Raw genomic sequence first — 18,391 nt, forward strand, 5'->3', positions numbered from 1 at the left:
AGGGACACCATATGCTCATACCAATTTTAAACTCCACAAATTGAAACACACAACACTCAAGATTAAAGTCAAGTGTTGTAACGGGGCTTAGGGTATTGGTTAACAAAGAAAGGAGAGGGATAACAAACGTTCTTAAAGCAATAGCAAGCAAAACAATGAAATTGAAACTTAGAATTCACTTTAGAATGCAGAAATCAACTTTTAAACACAAGGGGAAGATTCATGCAATACTTAGGGTCAAATTCAACTTTTTGGACCCTTTCTTCGACAATATACACTTTAGAACTCTTTTTCACCTCTTTTTCAACTCTTTTTCATACTTTTCACACTTTTTTTTTCTTTCTATTTTCCATGAAATTTTTTTTTCTTTTTCTTTTCTAACCCATGCCTCATCAAAGACTTTGGCACATACACACAACAAATCCTTTCCCCCACACTTGTTTTCTGCAATACATTGATCAAAAGGAATTCAATCGAGTCATGCTTTACTATGCTTCAAGAACAAGGATATGGATGGTCCTAATCTAGGCTAGGTGAGGATAATGTGGGTTAACAAAGAACATAGGCTACACAAGGCTCAACGGGGTTAAAACCTACAAAACAAATGAACATGGGGGACACGGCAATTTGGCTTAAGTGGTGATCACTACACAACTTCATCTTGAATATGTGTTATGCAAATCAATAGCATGCTTTGAATGAAATGGGCATGAGTTCTAGTGTTTGGAACTAAATGATGAAACGCCTTCTAAGTAGTAACCAAGCAACGAATAATGAGATCATGCAACGACTTTAGAAAACAACAATGCACAGATTATTAACTCTCCAAATAAATGTTTAGGCTCAAGTCTCACAAGGTTGTAGCGTTAGTTTAAGTTCCTTCCTTCAAGCATGTTACAAAAACTAATTTTTTTCCTTTGTGATTACATGTGAATTCATAAGTTATAACCACAACCAAGCATAAACCAAAGAGTAAATCGAACTTTCATCCATGTTTACAACTCTCTTTAACAGTCATGCAATTAAAAACCGAATCCTCATCATTGTGTTGGAAGGTACCCTAAGACACAAACAAACACACAAAACAACTTTAAAACGACTCTTTTTGGTTTTTTTCAAAACATGTTTTCAAATTTTTTTCTGGGATTTTCGGATTTTTATGTAAAACACACTAAAACACATCAAAACAGCCTAAAAACACCTAAAAACAGCAAGGAACAACATTGGAAATTATGGGTGAGAAAACCCTACGAATTTGCATCAAAACACTTTGGTTATCCCCCCACACTTAAATCAAACATTGTCCTCAATGTTTCAAGCATAAACTAACACAAATAACAAATAAACAAACAAACAGCAACTAACATAATAAACATGGCAGTGATGTGATAAACAACAAGGAGAAGGGTTTAGGAACGCAAATCTGGAATTGTGGTGCTTCATTGGTCTTTCCTTTGTTGAATGCATGGGTTGCCTCCCACGAAGCGCTTGCTTTAACGTCTTCCAGCCGGACGAAGAACTCAATTACTCCCCATTGGAACCCACGGCATGCAGGGAGATGTCATCCATGGCATGCTCCTCAAAATTGTCATAGTATGGCTTCAATCGGTGCCCATTCACCTTGAACTCTTGTCCACTTTTCAAGCTTTGGATTTGCACTGCACCATGAACAAAAACATTAGTAACGACAAATTGGAGCTTCCTATGCACTCCCGCTGTAACTAAGTCCAAGTTGAATGTTTTCACGGCCCAATGCACCTTGTGCTCTAGTTCCACCGAGAGGTGACATGGCTTGCCATAAATTAGCCAAAATGGGGACATGCCAAGGGGTGTTTTGTAAGCCGTACGATAGGCCCACAATGCATCGTTCAAGCGCAAACTCCAATCCTTCCTTGTAGGTCCCACGGTTTTCTCTAGGATTTGTTTGATCTCTTGGTTAGAAACCTTGGCTTGGCCATTCGTTTGAGAATGGTAAGGTGTAGAAACCTTATGGTGGACATTGTACTTCCTCAGCAACGCCTCAATTGTTCGATTGCAAAAGTGCAATCCTCCATCACTAATGATCACTCGTGGCATGCCAAACCTTGCAAAAATGTTAGTTCTAATAAAATCTGCAACCACTTTAGAATCATTAGTCCGGGTGGCCTTTGCTTCCACCCATTTTGAGACATAATCCACGGCAAGTAATATGTAAAGGAAACCATGCGATGAAGGAAATGGGCCCATGAAATCAATGCCCCAAACATAAAAAATCTCAACAGGAAGTATGACATGTTGCGGCATTTGGTCCTTAGCACCTATGTTACCCATTCTTTGGCAACGATCACACGACATACAAAAGGTTCTAGCATCTTTAAATAAAGTCGGCCAATAAAATCCACATTCTAAAACCTTAAGGGCAGTGCGTTGTGTCCCAAAGTGTCCCCCACATGCATAAGTGTGACAAAAAGTTAAAATTGAGTTAAACTCCATATCATGCACACACCTCCGTATAACTTGATCCGAACAATATTTCCATAAATATGGATCATCCCACACATAAAATCGTGCATCATGCCTTAACTTATCATGTTGGTGCCTAGTGAAAGTGCTTGGAATTCGTTTTGACACCAAAAAGTTCACCAAATTAGCATACCATTGCTCATTAACCTTTATGGACAACAATTGTTCATCGGGGAATGTCTCAACAATGGGTAGGGACTCCTCATTATGCACCATTTGGCTTAGGTGGTCAGCCACCACGTTTTCACTTCCCTTCTTGTCACGAATCTCAATGTCAAACTCTTGAAGTAGCAACATCCAACGAATTAGCCATGGCTTGGCTTCCTTTTTAGTGAGCAAGTACTTCAAAGCTGCATGGTCAGTGAAAACAATTACTTTAGTACCAATAAGATATGATCGAAACTTATCTAAAGCAAAAACAACGACAAGAAGTTCTTTTTCCATAGTGGAATAGTTCAACTGGGCAACATTCAATATGCGTTAGGCGTAGTAGATGACATGCGGCCTCTTGTCTTTCTTTTGTCCCAAAACAACCCCTAAAGCGTAATCGGACGCATCACACGTAAGCTCGAAAGGTAGGCTCCAATCCAGTGGGACTATGATGGGTGTCGTGGTCAACAACTCCTTGAGTTGATTGAATGATGCCGTGCACTCCTTGGTGAACTCAAACGCCACTTCCTTTTGTAGGAGACGGCAAAGAGGTTGTGCCACCGTTGAGAAATCTTTGATGAACGTACGATAGAAACCTGCATGGCCAAGAAAAGAACGAACCTCTTTGACCGAAGTAGGAGAGGGTAAGTGACGTACAAGATCTATCTTCGACTTATCAACCTCAATGCCGTTTTCAGAGATAATTTGTCCTAAAACTATGCCTTGTTTAACCATGAAATGACACTTTTCCCAATTAAGAACAAGGTTAGTTTCAGCGCAACGTTTTAGGATCAAACTTAGATTATGCAAGCAACCATCAAAAGAATCACCAAAGACGCTAAAATCATCCATGAAAACTTCAATTATTTTCTCAACATAATATGAAAATATGCTCATCATGCATCTTTGAAATGTAGCAGGTGCATTACATAAACCAAAAGGCATGCGACGATATGCAAATGTACCAAACAGGCATGTAAAAGTGGTTTTTTCTTGGTCCTCGGGTGCTATGACAATTTGATTATAACCAGAATAACCATCAAGAAAACAATAAAAAGCATAATCGGCTAACCTCTCAAGTATTTGGTCAATGAATGGCAAAGGAAAGTGATCATTCCTTGCGGTGGCGTTTAGCTTCCTATAGTCGATGCACACCCTCCAACTGGTTTGAATGCGCATAGGAACAAGTTCATTCTCGGCATTTGCTACCACCGTCACTCCGGATTTCTTCGGAACGCATTGAACGGGCGAAACCCACTTACTATCCGAGATTGGATAGATAACTCCACAATCTAAAAGCTTGATGACTTCTTTCTTCACAATTTCCATCATAGGAGGGTTGAGTAGGCGTTAAGCCTCTCGAGATGTTTTAGACCCCTCATCCAGAAGTATGCGATGCATGCACGTAGTTGGGCTAATTCCCTTGATATCGGCCAATGTCCATCCAATTGCCATTTTGTACTCCTTTAGTACCCTCACCAATTTGTTTTCCTCTTGTGCTATGAGTGAGGATGAAATGATGACGGGCAACGTCTCATCCTCTCCCAAGAAAACGTACTTCAAGTGATTAGGCAACAACTTAAGTTCAAGTGTAAATGGCTGCACAACTGAGGGAAGCATCTTATTAGCCGAAACTGAACTTAAAATAGGGTCCAAAAACTTACCAGTTTGCGATGGCAATGACTCAAGGGCAGCCACCATCTCAATGACATCTTCACTAGGGGGTACGGCAATGGCATCCTCATGCATGCCGTGAGGTTGTTTCTTTGCTCCCTCAATGTTTTCCATGTTCTTTCCTTGTGCAATAACCAATTCAAGTGCATCGTCGTTCAAATTGTCAAAATGGTCCTGCGCCAAAGAGTTAATTACATCAATAGCAAAACATGAATGATTCTCACTAGGGTACTTCATAGAATCAGAAAGATTGAAATTAATAACTTCCCCATCAAATTCCATCGTCAAAGTGCCATTAAACACATCAATCTTCGTACGAGCAGTTTTCATGAATGGCCTTCCAAGAAGGATGGGCAATGAAGGGGCATGGTCCGATTCATCCATCTCAAGTACGTAGAAATCCGCCGGAAAGATTAAATGATTAACCTGCACTAAAACATCTTCCAAAACTCCTTTTGGATAGGCATTAGATCTATCGGCCAATTGTATGATTACACCATCATTTTTCAACTCTCCTAGGTTCATAGATGCATAAATTGAATATGGCATGACATTTATAGATGCAACTAAGTCTAACATGGCAGATTCAAACCTAGTATTACCAATGACACAAGGAATTGTAAAACTACCCGGATCTTTGCATTTAGGGGGTAGTTTACGTTGCAAGATGGCTGAGACATTGTCACTTACCTTCACAACTTCCTTGGTCGAAATCCTCTTCCTAGTGGTGCAAAGTTCTTTCAAAAATTTAGCATACCTTGGTACTTGCTTAATTGCATCCAAGAGAGGTATGTTGACTTGAACTTTCCTAAATGTCTCTAGAATGTCCTTCTCGGCTTCCTCCTTCTTTGTTTGCTTAAACCTACTAGGAAAAGGGACATTCAAAGGAAAATCATTAGTAGGAATGGAATTGGACACGTTCTTACCCTTATTGGGCAGATTGGATGGCTTAGGAGCCATGGGTGCTTGCGGCAAAGGATGCTCATTCCTTGCCATGGGTGGCCCTTGTTCTTCCTCTTCAATCATCAACTCCTCCACCTCGTTAGAATGTGATATGGATGGTTGGGGGTCAGATCCTACTTGCTTTCCACTCCGCAACGTTATAGCTTTTGCAGATTCGAATCCACCTTTTGGATTCACCACGGTTAAGCTAGGCAACTTGCCTTGCTCTCGAAACTGCCCCATAAACTCTGCAATTTGCCCCACTTGCTTCTCCAACTCGTCCACCTTCTTGTCCCTAGTTTGCATGCCCTGCACCATAGAAGTTAGTAAATTAAAAATCTGATCATTATCAATAGAAGAACCTGATTTTTGGGCGGGTTGTGCTTGGGGTTGAGTTGGTGCAAACGGCTTTTGATAGAAACCCGGGGGTTGTTGCCTAAATCCGCTTTGTTGTTGGGCTTGTTGGGGTTCTCGCCATTTGAAATTTGGATGATCACGCCAACCGGGATTGTAAGTATTAGAAAATGGGTCATTCCTTGGTTGGTACTGATTTCCAAAACCCACGGCATTGAGGGTCTCCCACCCTCCATTCTCAATCAATTGTGGGCACTTGTCCGTAAGGTGGCCTTGCATGGAGCACACGCCACACGCAGCCACGTTTTGTACTTTTGGACCTTCCACCACCTGAGAAAGCAAAGTAGTAAGGTTAGCCATTTGGTTTTGAAGTTCGGTTATGGCACTTACCTCATTGACTTGGTGTTGCCGTGGGGTGCCTCTTTGCCCAACACCTTCGTATTGTTGAGCGTTCAACGCTCGATTGGCAATCAAAGTCTTTGCTGCCGTGGGGGTCTTGTCCACCAAAGCTCCTCCTGCTGAGGCATCTAGCATTTGACGTTCGATTGGTAGAAGTCCCTCGTAGAAGTATTGTAAAAGAAGCTCCTCCTTCATTTGATGTTGTGGACATGAAGCAACAAGAGATTTAAAATGTTCATAATAAGTAGGAAAAGATTCACCTTCATCTTGTTGAATTCCACTTATCCTTGTTCGTAGGAGGATGACTCGAGAAGTTGGGAAAAACTTCTCCAAGAAGGCCCGTTTCATGCTCTCCCAAGATGTGACCGTTCCGGGAGCTAACTTATACAACCAATCTTTCGCCTTTTCCAAGAGAGAAAAGGGAAAGGCCTTCATCTTCAATATGCTCCCATCAACATTGATTGGAGTCATGCTTGAACACACCACCTCGAACTCTTTCAAGTGCTTGTTGGGATCCTCCATGGACAATCCATGGTACTTTGGAATGTGGTGCAGCAAGCTTGACTTCAATACAAACTCTTCGGTCTTGCCTTGAGCAGCCGCGGGGTATTGGATGCAAATGGGTGCGGCATTGTCCAATCCCGAAGCTGAAAGCTCTTTGATTGTACGATTGTCTTGTGCCATGTCTTGCACTTCTTCACCCACTCTTGCCGTGGGTTGCTCTTCTTCTTCAAGTGGATGTTCTTCACGCTCGGGTTCAGGAATAGGTGGGGTATGATCTTGTTGATTCCTATTCCTTCTCAAAGTCCTCTCGAAATCGTCGTCAAAGTCCAAGATATGCTCATGAATCGGATGAGAACTCCGAGTCATAAACTAGTACCTACAACAAGAACCAAAAACAAGGTCAGAATCGGAAACAAATTAAAACAAACTGAAATAAAACAATCCAAGGGATTAGCAATATTGCTAATCCCCGGCAACGGCGCCAAAAATTTGATGTGAAAAATATAAGCACACAAATTAAACGATCTTTTTATCAATTGTAGTATGGAATGTAAGTAGGGATCGTTCTAGGCCGGGGATTAGGAGGGATTGCTAAATCACTTAAAACTGACTCAAAAACATAAAAAAACAAAGTTTAAAACACTAAACTAGACTCAAAGAATGCAAAACAAAACTATAAATCACCAAAACAGACCAAAAGACTCAAAACAACACCTAAACACTCAAAACTGCCTTAAAAACACAATCTGGGCAGTTTTGAACACCTAACACAAATTTGGACGAAATTAAGTTATTACTTGACTCAAGACACTTAAAAACTCAAACTAAATTGATTTCTAACTAATCTAACACTTCAAAATAAAGGAGGAATTGGTTTTGACGAAATTTAAAACAAAACAAAAACTTTGTAACTCAAAACAGATTTTAAAACGAAATTGATAAAAGTGAATGGATGGAAGGCTAGCTAAGGGGTTCTTCTCCACACATGTCACACTTGCATACAAAACGATTTCCAATTGCTTCTCAATAACCATGAATTCCCAACACCCCAAGTTAATTAGATACGCTTAAATTAACTTTCAGATTTCCCTTAAGTCAATGAATTGGATGGAAAAAGCGCATCGTAACCAAATTATTCCTCAAAAGTTCCCTACATGAAAGTGCATAATAGAGATACAATTAAAGATCATTACGTTCAATGGAAATCATAAGTATTGACGAGGCACTTGTAACTATGAAAGCGCATGATACTTATGCCAAGAATTTACTTAACACGATTGTGATCAACAACCTTTGCTACTTGTGAATATAAGTTCATAACGATTAGGTGAAAATCCCTTACATCCTAGCATTAGATTTATGCATGAAAATTAAGCGTGCACTCTCAACCAACACACACAAATCAGTTTAATTCGAATAGATAAGCAAATTGAATCCACAACTTATGAAACGCAATTAGAAGTAATCAAATCATATAGCAAGCATAAACATGTTTCGAATCCCCCCCTAGCCAAGGGGGGGGTTTAGTTCCTCATACGCACAAAACAAAGAGTATAGAAATTAAACATTGAAATCAAAGGAAAGGAAACACCTAAAACTTCCAGCAACTCAAACTTGAATGGCATGAACGTTCCAAGGCTTCTCCTCCTCCTCCTTGTTGCGGCAAAGGGTCTAGGGACAGATTTAGGGACTTAGGTATATGGATGAATGGGTATGGAATAAGGTAGTAGTGTTTAGGGTGGATGGGAGGTTGCGGCAATGGTGTTTAGGGTTAGAAAATATGGAGAATGGATGGGGATGGCTGCGGCAGATTTAGAACTAGGGTTTCTGGCATGTAGAATGAATATGAGAGGTGGTATATTCGGCCAAAGGGTTTAATGAGTATATATATAGGCACCAAAAACCCTAGCAATCAGATTAGCCAATGGGCTAGGGTTTAGGTGCGGCAAAGGGTGAAAATCCACAAGGAATTAGGGTTTTGGCCCACTTAGTTTTAGAAAGGGATTTGTATAACCCAAATCCACAAGGAAAGGGCCTAACAAGTCAGAATCCAAGAAGGATTGGGCTAGGAAGGTGCGGCCTAAGTCTAAGAGGGCAAGGATAGGTCATTTAAAAGCCCAAAGGCAAGAATAGAAACTCTTAAAAATGGAAACCTCCAAGAATAGAAACTTCCAACTTTAGAAACTTTGGTTTCCAATTCTGAATTCTTTGTTCTTCACTTTCATTTCTTCATTTCTTAAGCTCCTTTGACCTTCAAACTCGTCCATTCCTTGTGCTCCATGAGCATACACTCCATTCCAGCTCAATTTTGCTCTAAAATGCTCCATTTTGCACTTCTTTGCATACTTTGTCTCTAAAACCTGAAATTGCACGAAAATGACTTTAAACACTAAAATAACTAAAGAAAAACAACATAAATGCACAAGAACAAGCCCACTAAGTCGCATAAATATGCTCCTATCAGATAACATTTAGAAATGGTGGGATTTGTCGTTGTAGACTATGGGAAGAACACGTTCATTCCTCAAGTTTCCTTCGAGAAATAACACCAAAACTCGTCGATACTTAGGTGGAAATTGCATGAGGGATGACGAGAAGACGTTTACAGGTGGTGGCGGATTTCATCTCGCCGGAAAGTCGCCTGAATTTGAGGTTGTTGCTGTCAGGTCAACAGTCGGGTCACTCGGGTTATTCTCTGACCCGACCCGCTGGCTCCCTCATTTTTCTCTCTCTCCTTTTTCTCCTTTCTCTCCTCCCCGATTGGTCCATCCCCCCTTATGTTATTTGATTCGTCCTGCTTCCCCAATCGATGGGGCTCTCTCCTTATCCTTTTAGTCACTCCACCTATCACCCCATTGGCCTTTTTTCCCCTCTTGATTTCTCATATTTCCATCATTGCCACACACGTGGCATAGCAATTCTTTGCTCCAGAAATTTGAAGCCTTCTAGAAATAATCAATTGACCATTTTGTCATCGACTTCATTTGTTAATAACTCCAAATTGCGTTCCGTTTGCGCCCATACATTTGTATTGTCGAGTACATCGAGAATTCGCAAAAGAGTAGCTTATACAGGTCACGAAAGATGGCCAACGAAAGTCAAACATCCTGGCCTCTAAGGGCATTTTCGTAAAATCACTCTTTTAAATTTATATTATCATAAAATTAAGGACGGGTTGTCACAAAAACACCACTTGATTATCGCACAAGAATCTTTTAATCAACAACTAGTTATTTGTATGAATTAAGGGTATTTGTGTCTATTTAAGAGAGATTTTGAATATTTAAAAGTTTTTATAAAAATTGACATTTTTGAAATTAGACGCTAATATTTGGCTATATTTGATAAACATTCAGCCTCAGGCCATCTCCAACCGAAGGTTGGCCAGAGGGCTCGTTTTAGCCCTCTGGCCCTCTAAGAAATTAATATTTTAATGAACAGTGTAGGATTATATTTCTTACCATCTCCAACCGAGGGCCATAGGGCCAAATATATTATTTAAATTTAAATGGGAAGTGTTATTGGCACTCCAAAAATCTCATTTTACACTCCTCATAAGTGTATTTTTCTTTCCTAATATAGAAAGTTTGGAACGTATAATGAGATTTTTGGAGTGCTAATAACAATTCCCAATTTAAAAACTACAACAACTTAAATTAAATGCACATTTACCATCTCTAATAGGAAGCTTATATTTGGGGCACCCATTATATTTGTCCCACATCGGCTATGGGAGAGGTTTGAGCAATCAAATATGCTTATAAAAGCAATATCCTCACATAGAACCAATCACCTTTCTGGATCTTAATTAAATATTCTTTTTAAATTTTTTGCTCAAAAACAAATGGAAAAAAAAAAAATAATAACGGCTAACTGACGTCAATTAACCGTTGAGATTCAAATTTTTTAGCACAACTGGGGCCGGCCGGCTGGCTCATTTGGGCAGGCCGGTTGATCAGTGAGATCCACAAGTCATTTTGCTTGACGGACGGTTAGAGACGATTTTAGGATTATTTTCGGCCATCTGCACCCTTGGGTTGGTTGGAGATGGCCTCAGGTCTGCTTGCTGGCGGAGATTGCGAGGGCCGAGTGACCCAGAGACTCATCTGTCATCTCTTCTTCTCATAGGAGAGAGTAGAGAGAGAAGCTATGGCAATGTTCGTGGGTGGGAAATTTCAGCTGGCGAGTAACCCTAGGATTAACCAAAACGCCAACCACAGCCTGGAGGGCAACATAAACCCTCGCCGTCTGCCCCACCATCTCAGGCTGCCGCCTCGACGGCTCATCTCACTGTCCGTGCAGTCGCAGTATGTTAACGGAGCATCTGGGACGTCAGTTTCATCGCTTTACTCTGAAACCCTCGGATCTCCATCACTTTCTCAGACTTCACTTCTTCACCTCCCTCAGTGGAACCTCACCCACCGGCACATCGTCTTCCTCAATGTCGTTGCTTGCGCAGTAACTCTCTCTTTCTCTCTCTCTCTCTCTCTCTCTCTCTCTCTCTCTAAGTTCATATATTTATGCTTTTGGAAGCGTAATTCCGCTCTGAATTAACCTTATTCTGCACAAGCAAACCTAAAAATTTCTCTGCAATTATTTGTTCTTGAATTTACAGCAATTGGTGGGTTTTTCTTATTGAATAACATTTTGATTTTTGTGCTCTTAATAGGTAGCAGTTTCCGCGACGTGGCTCTTATGCTCTGCGATCCCCGCCCTACTGGTTCGTAATCTTTGAATGCTCGATGGTTTTAATTAGTATTGGCAATTGGAAATCGGGTATTGTTTTTGTCGTGCAATCGTTGTTAGTAAAGTGAATTTTGCAATGTGGTTGTTTCTGAAGGCTTTCAAGAGGGCAGCTCAATCACTTGAAAAACTGATGGATGTTATTAGGGAAGAGCTTCCCGACACAATGGCTGCTGTTCGTTTATCCGGAATGGAGATTAGTGACCTCACTATGGAGCTCAGCGATCTTGGGTTGGCATTGCTATTCCAACGCTCTTATATCGTTGTCTTATGATGAATGAAATCTATCACTTGTTTAATGTTCTTTAAAAAGACATTCTCTGTGGACTCATTCGGTTTTGTTTGTTGTCCAGACAGGAAATTACACAAGGCGTTAGAAGTTCCACTCGAGCTGTTCGCGTGGCCGAGGAGAGGTTGCGCCGCTTGACAAACATGGCTCCATCAGGTTATCCATGTTTTCTGTAGTTTTCTTTTGTTGTTGTTTAAAAAGTGAGTTTTCAATTTGGTTTTGGAGCAGTGGATGTAAAATTCATCTTTACTTGCTTAGCATCGGCGCAGGTAGTAAGTCAGAAAACTGAGGTGCCAGGGCCCGTTTTGGCTAAAACTGCAAGAGGCATACGGGAGGGGATCGTTAAGGGTCATGCTCTATGGCAAATGTTTTTCACTCTTACCCGGTTTTCTAGGTTGGCACTTAACTGTATAACAAATCGAACTAAGTAGTAGGGTAGATCACAACACATGCAAGAGCATCACGGTGAGCCACATCAGATTTTTGTGAATGCACATAACTTTTCACATTTTCATTTTTCAGTTTAATAATTTAAGTTATTTTTTATGACTTATGAGGATTTTCCGTTTCAGAGTGTTGCTTCAAGATAAACATCCTTTGATTTGCTTCTTGCTTTGTGCTGTTACTTTTAGTATCTCGTAGATTTGTATGAGAACACCTCTGCAATGCTTTCTACTTGACCAAATGACATCATCTCCTTGTTATAAACTCCCCCCTAATACTTAACAGCTTAATTAAAGTTGGTTAAGTCAAAGTGTGCAATGTTATAATCTGATTTTATTTTGTGCTGTGATTGCTGATTAATTTTGGGCATTAGGTATCATAACGTGTTGATTTATTCTGAATATAGAATTGTACCCGAATCAATTAGCAGTAAATTGTAAAGTGTCAATGTTATGATCTGATTTTATTTTGGAATTGAGACATTAGAGCTTAGTTCGTTTGGATGAGGGAATTTAAACTTGCATGGAACTTAGGGTAAATTTTTTGAGTATGCAATACATTTGAGTAGTTCATTGGTAGTGTACCTGTCTTTTAATTTTAACAATTGAGGATAAAGTTGTTAGTAAATTGAAACGTAGCGTTAAGGGTCAGTGTGTTGTATATCCAGGGCTAGAACGAAAACTAGATTGAAAATATAGTTGAATGTGAGGTTGCTAGATTTAATATATGTAATGGTACCGCATTACTAAAGAGAATGGATACTCTAGGAATCATAAGACATGAACCAAAAGTAAGTTGCGGTTAATGTCAATAACAGACTGCCTTGTTTGGCATTTAACTCGTATGGGAGAAATTCTAGGGAAATACCCATAAACAATACAATTTCTTAATCTTGGGACAGAAATAGGACAAAATCGAAATTACTAAAATACCCACATATAAATAGTAATAATTCATAGATGATGACATCATTTTTATGGGTTGGAAGAGGGGGATGTCGATAGAGCTGGTTTTTGGGTTGAGCTCAAATATGTGAGAGCTCTGGTTATGATCGTGTATTTAAATTATGATAAATTAGCTAAATTTAAATCTCGTTGTGGTAGCCTGTAAGCTTGATCCGGGCTTGTAATCATTTCATGTCAATCTCCAGCAATGCACAAGTGGTGTCATTCACTCGGTTTCAGCTGCGCTGGAAGTTTGGTCCCTATCCCTTGACTTGCTCAAGGAGACCAGGAAGTGGTCAATGTGATTCTAGAATGCAAGAAGGATATATGGAACAGTAAAGAAATGTTCTCTCTTGTGGAGGAATACTTTGAGAAATATTCAAACGTTGAACATTTGTACTTCCCTCGAGTAAAGTCTTAAGCGTGCGCTTAATAACCAGCTGATAATTCAAGCTGCAATTAGGCAGTTTGAGGAAGAAGTAGGGGCATGGCCGCATGGGCAGATGGGAAGCTGCAATCAGGCTATTTGTAAGAACCAGGCATCGATGTTTGAGAGACTGCAACTTCGTAAGAGAAAACTTGATAAGAAGTTGAAATCAGTGAAAGTTTGGAGGAGGGTGTCAAATGTTATTTTTGTTGACACATTTGTCTCTGTATTGAACTCCGCCTATGTAAGTTTATCTTACATTGCCGGTCCCAAGCCCGGGTAAAGGAGGAGGGGGAGGGCGTCAGGTAGTCGACAGCCGGCACTCCACAGTTACGTCGAATCCTTATGAAAATGAATTCAGAACGAAATTGCGCTAAAGCTAGGGCGTCACCTGTAAGTGGCGCGCTGTGTGGCCCGAGCACAGTGATAAGTGAGTAAGGGTCGCTGTATCTCCATAGGCACCCGGATGCAGTGTTAAATGAGCAAGGGGGCCATAGAAACTTCTTTTCGAATGACTCCACTCAAAGTTGTTTGGGAGCATATGCACCTACCAACTTTACACGGGACACACAAAAGAAGTACTTTGATTCCATTGGACGGGGGAGGGTGAAGAAGCTAGGACAGAAGGGTAGAGTTCAGGAGAGTAGAATGCGTTTAGGAACGTGGAATATAGGAACCTTAACGGGAAAATCTATGGAAGTAGTGGAAGTTATGGTGAGGAGAAGGATAAATATTATGTGCCTACAAGAAACTAAGTGGGTTGGTCTTAAGGCAAAGGATCTAGAAAACTCAAGGTTTAAACTTTGGTACTCGGGCACAAATAGAACGAGAAACGGTGTTGGCATCATCGTGGACAAGACCTTGACACAAGATGTTGTAGATGTCAAGAGGGTAGGAGATAGAATCATGGCAATCAAGATTGTAATAGGACAAGAACTTATCAATGTGATTAGTGCGTACGCACCTCAAGTAGGGTTGGATATGAGTTCGAAGGAGAAATTTTGGGAAGACCTTGGAGACTTGGTGCAAGGAATTGCTCAGACGGAGAAGTTATTTATAGGAGGAGATTTAAATGGACACGTGGGCAGGGAGACAGGCAACTATGGAGGTTTTCATGGTGGCCATGGTTTTGGGGAGAGAAACGAGGATGGGGAAGCTATCTTGGATTTTGCAATGGCATATGATCTCGTCTTAGCCAACACCTTCTTTAAGAAGAGAGAAGAACATGTGATCACCTACAAGAGTGAGTCGTCAAAAACACAAATAGATTTTCTTCTAATGAGGAAAGGGGATCGTATAACTTGTAAGGATTGCAAAGTTATACCAGGAGAGAGCGTGGCTAATCAACATCGCTTGTTGGTGATGGATGTACATATCAAAAGAGTGAGAAAAAAGAACAAGACTTGGAAGTGCCCAAGGACTAGATGGTGGAATCTAAAAGAAGAAAAACAAGTCATTTTCAAAGAGAAAGTAATCACCCAGTGTGTGTGAGATAGAGAGGGGGAAGCTAGCCAAATGTGGGATTTCATGGCTAGTTGTATCCGAAAAGTAGCAAAAGAGGTATTAAGAGAGTCCAAGGGCTTTGCCCCACACCAAAAGGAATCTTGGTGGTGGAATGAGGAGGTACAAACAAAGGTGAAGGCTAAGAAGGAATGTTGTAAAGCCTTATACAAGGATAGGACCGATGAAAATGGTGAAAGGTATAGAAAAGCGAAGCAAGAGGCAAAGAAAGCTGTGAGATAAGCTAAGTTAGCGGCTTATGACGATATGTATAAGCGACTAGATACCAAAGAAGGAGAGTTGGATATCTATAAACTAGCTAGAGCAAGGGAAAAGAAGACAAGAGACCTAAACCAAGTGAGGTGCATCAAGGATGAGGATGGAAAGGTCGTTGCTACAGAGAACGCGGTTAAAGATAGATGGAGAGGTTATTTTCATAATCTTTTCAATGAAGGACCCAGACGATATACCAAACAAAGTGTGGAAAGTTTTGGGAGAGACAGGTATAACATGGCTCACTGACCTTTTCAATAGGATTTTGAAAACGAAGAAGATGCCAAATGAGTGGCGAACGAGCACTTTGGTGCCTATCTACAAGAATAAGGGCGACGTACAAAATTGCATGAACTATAGAGGTATTAAGCTAATGAGTCATACAATGAAGCTCTGGGAGAGAGTCATTGAGCATAGATTGAGGCAAGAGACACGGGTTTCGGACAACCAATTCGGGTTCATGCCAGGGCGCTCAACCATGGAGGCAATCTATCTCTTACGAAGATTGATGGAAAGATATAGAGATGGGAAAAAGGATTTACACATGGTCTTTATAGATTTGGAAAAAGCGTATGATAGGGTCCCAAGAGACATTCTTTGGAGGATTTTAGAGAAGAAAGGAGTACGAGTAGCATATATCCAAGCTATAAACTTAACATTTTCTATTGTACCAAAGTCCTCACTAATTTTGTGCATCAACACCTCACAACCTTGAAAAGAAAAACTCCTTCATTTTGCATATCCTTGCACACTTGATATTTCATTATTTTGTGGTAGACTATTAGTGTATTGGTGTTTTTTTATTAGGTTCTTATTTTGGAGTGTAGATGTAGTACTTAACGACAAATATGTTTTGATGTTTTGAAGTAATATTTATGTGGCAATGTGGTATGTGTAAATTTAAGAAAAAATATTTTTCTTAACGAGTCATTTTACCTGTTAGGTAAAATGACTTGACCTGTTAAGGACTCGTTAAGATAACGGGTATGACACGTCACGACCTGTTAAGATAACATGTGTTACACTAAAACGACAAGAAACACAACAAACACAACCCATTTGCCAGGCCTATGCACACTGCATGCTGAAAGGATGCACATGTCATGCTCATGTGTATGTCGTGCACATTGCATGCTCAACACATGCACATGATATGCACACTGCATAATGAAAACATGCACATTGCAAGACAAACACCAATCCGCAAATTATAAACACTGCAAAGTGTGAAACACAACCTTTTTGACATGAAGTGAGATAATTTACCCTTGACAAATCAAAATACCAACATTTTATTAAGCTATCAAGTTTAGAAGTGTTATTTACATACAACAAACATCCCGAAAGATTCACAACTAACACATTCCATTTATTAACCGAATGGAATACACTAGGGCTGGGCCCAATTTTGAAGGAACCGGACTGGACCGGAGTTTAAAAGAAATGGGCCAGGTTGGGTGCATCATATTTCATTACAGGAATCAGATCGAACCCGGCCCGTCGGGTCCACAGGTCCTTGGTTTTTTTTTTCTTCTTCTTCTTTAACTTTCTCAATCGTTCCGGGAACCAGACCACCACCTTCTTGCCGGACATCCTCGTCGCAATCATCTTCTTGTCGAGCTTCCTCGTCATGGTTTTGAGCAACCGCTTAGTGCAGTGGCAACAGATGCTGCAACATTAGTACCTGAGGCCGAGTCCAAACTATGTCCCAAACTAGAACAGCAACTCCCACCACCACCTGTGGCTGCGCCGCTCGAAATCGAACACAAAGAGACCTGCAACTGCCCATCTCCACCGCTAACTTTCTAGATCAATAATCATTCACCTTACATTAGCTTCACATCGATCAAATCCAATGAATACCCAAATCGAAATAAAATTGAATTGCTAAAGAAATAAAATTGCAAAAGAAAAATGAAACAGCGGAAGTACCTTTGGAGGTCCACAGAGACGACGCCGAGTTTTGAACCGGCAGAGACACCTCCCAATACCTGCTCGCCATTCAAATTCAATCCACCATCACATAAAACCGCTAAATTAGTAATCCTAGGCCCTAAAACAACACAATTAACCCCAATCCCCAAATAAATAAATAAACCCTAACCCAACCGAATCCCCAAATTCTGAAACCCTAGAATCAAACCAAATTCTGATCCCAGGCCTTAAGATCATCCTCGGAGATTTTCTCATCGGGCTTGGAGTCGTTGACATGCCTTTGTCGGCGCAATCGTCCTCGATCATGTGCTTGATGGTCTGCAACTCCAGCACCACCGCCTCCTCGACCTCAAACGACTTGCCGTCTAAGCTCTTGAGGGTGATCTTCTTCAACGACGATGACGCCGCTTTAAAAACTTGAAGGGGTTAGATAGAGAAAGAGATAGAAATTTGGTTTCTGGTTGTAGTGACTGGTGAGACTTGAGAGGGGTGACTGGTGAGATTGGGTTATTGCTCCAGTCCTCGCAACGCCAGCAATCGTCAATCAATTGGGTTGCTGACAAGACACTGGGTTTGGAGAAAGATTGTGGGAGACGGAATCGAGTTCGAGGAATCGAGTGACAGAGTCGAGGTTGAGGACAAGGAAACCTAAAACTCACAGTTAAGATTAGATGGAGAGATGATCTCTTCAATCTCGTCCGTCCATTTCAATTACAAACGGGCCTGTACGAGTACTCGCGGTTCCTATACTTTGGGAACCAGCCCAAACCAAAAATTACAAAGGCCCACCCTGCCTCACTCCATTTCTTTTTTTTTAATTAGGAACCGGCCTGTACCCGGCCCAAACCTTGATTACCCACCCCAATCCGCGGTTCCTATACCCGTTTGCCCATCCCTAGAATACACAACACAATACAACTGAATTTTTTCAAGTTTGAGCGTCGTAGAAATTACGTACTTGCTCCTTCCTGGCTGGTTCCCAAGGTTAGTATATGGTCAAATTATGGATGGGCAACGATTATGGCGAGCAGGTAACCGTAATTATTTACCCATAACTATTTATGTTCATACCCGCATAACCGTTTACCCATTGGGTAATTACATAAACGGTTATACCCATACCCATAACCTTTTATAAACGATTAATCATATTCTTAACCATATATCCATTTAACCATAACCGTTTACCCATTTATTCTTTTTTAACCATTTACCCCTTTTTTCACTGATCTTCATTTTTTTTAACTTAAAAATTACAAAAGAATTTTTTTTCATAATTTTCATTTTCTGACAATTAAACGCCGTTATAGA

At 40.6% G+C, this 18,391-nt stretch overlaps 2 protein-coding genes across 3 annotated transcripts; one reads left to right on the plus strand and one right to left on the minus strand.

The window, feature by feature from the left end:
• The first annotated feature begins 10,485 nt into the window (after positions 1-10,485).
• Positions 10,486-14,371, plus strand: LOC126630509 (uncharacterized). 2 transcript variants are annotated; one of them, XM_050300725.1, is made up of 6 exons: positions 10,486-10,983; positions 11,195-11,245; positions 11,366-11,499; positions 11,622-11,713; positions 11,816-11,951; positions 13,152-14,371. In XM_050300725.1, exons 1-6 carry the CDS (start codon positions 10,675-10,677, stop codon positions 13,282-13,284), a joined length of 855 nt encoding a protein of 284 aa, XP_050156682.1. In that variant the 5' UTR covers positions 10,486-10,674; the 3' UTR covers positions 13,285-14,371. The 2 variants fall into 2 exon arrangements, with proteins under 2 accessions (XP_050156682.1, XP_050156618.1); XM_050300661.1 differs by lacking the exon at positions 13,152-14,371 and having other exon boundaries at positions 10,498-10,983; positions 11,827-11,990.
• A 1,793-nt stretch (positions 14,372-16,164) lies between these two features.
• LOC126629841 (uncharacterized) lies at positions 16,165-18,272 on the minus strand. Its single transcript, XM_050299979.1, has 5 exons — positions 18,269-18,272; positions 17,255-17,487; positions 17,078-17,136; positions 16,830-16,950; positions 16,165-16,305 (listed from the first exon to the last, which is right to left on the minus strand). The coding sequence occupies exons 1-5, from the start codon at positions 18,270-18,272 to the stop codon at positions 16,165-16,167; spliced, it is 558 nt and encodes a 185-aa protein (XP_050155936.1).
• Between the last annotated feature and the right edge of the window lie 119 nt (positions 18,273-18,391).

This window comes from Malus sylvestris, chromosome 1 (genome assembly GCF_916048215.2).
Source record: "Malus sylvestris chromosome 1, drMalSylv7.2, whole genome shotgun sequence".
In the NCBI taxonomy this organism is placed as follows: Eukaryota; Viridiplantae; Streptophyta; class Magnoliopsida; order Rosales; family Rosaceae; genus Malus; species Malus sylvestris.

What these genes read in the sequence shown, in the direction of transcription:
- LOC126629841 (XM_050299979.1), bottom strand. An exon ending in TTTCAGAATTTGGGGATTCG is followed by an intron (nt 17,137 to 17,254) that starts GTTGGGTTAGGG and finishes AATGGCGAGCAG; the next exon opens with GTATTGGGAGGTGTCTCTGC. An exon ending in GTCTCTGTGGACCTCCAAAG is followed by an intron (nt 16,951 to 17,077) that starts GTACTTCCGCTG and finishes TTATTGATCTAG; the next exon opens with AAAGTTAGCGGTGGAGATGG.
- LOC126630509 (XM_050300725.1), top strand. Translation starts at nt 10,675, where the DNA reads ATGGCAATGTTCGTGGGTGGGAAATTTCAGCTGGCGAGTAACCCTAGG. An exon ending in TCAATGTCGTTGCTTGCGCA is followed by an intron (nt 10,984 to 11,194) that starts GTAACTCTCTCT and finishes TGCTCTTAATAG; the next exon opens with GTAGCAGTTTCCGCGACGTG. An exon ending in GACAAACATGGCTCCATCAG is followed by an intron (nt 11,714 to 11,815) that starts GTTATCCATGTT and finishes TTACTTGCTTAG; the next exon opens with CATCGGCGCAGGTAGTAAGT.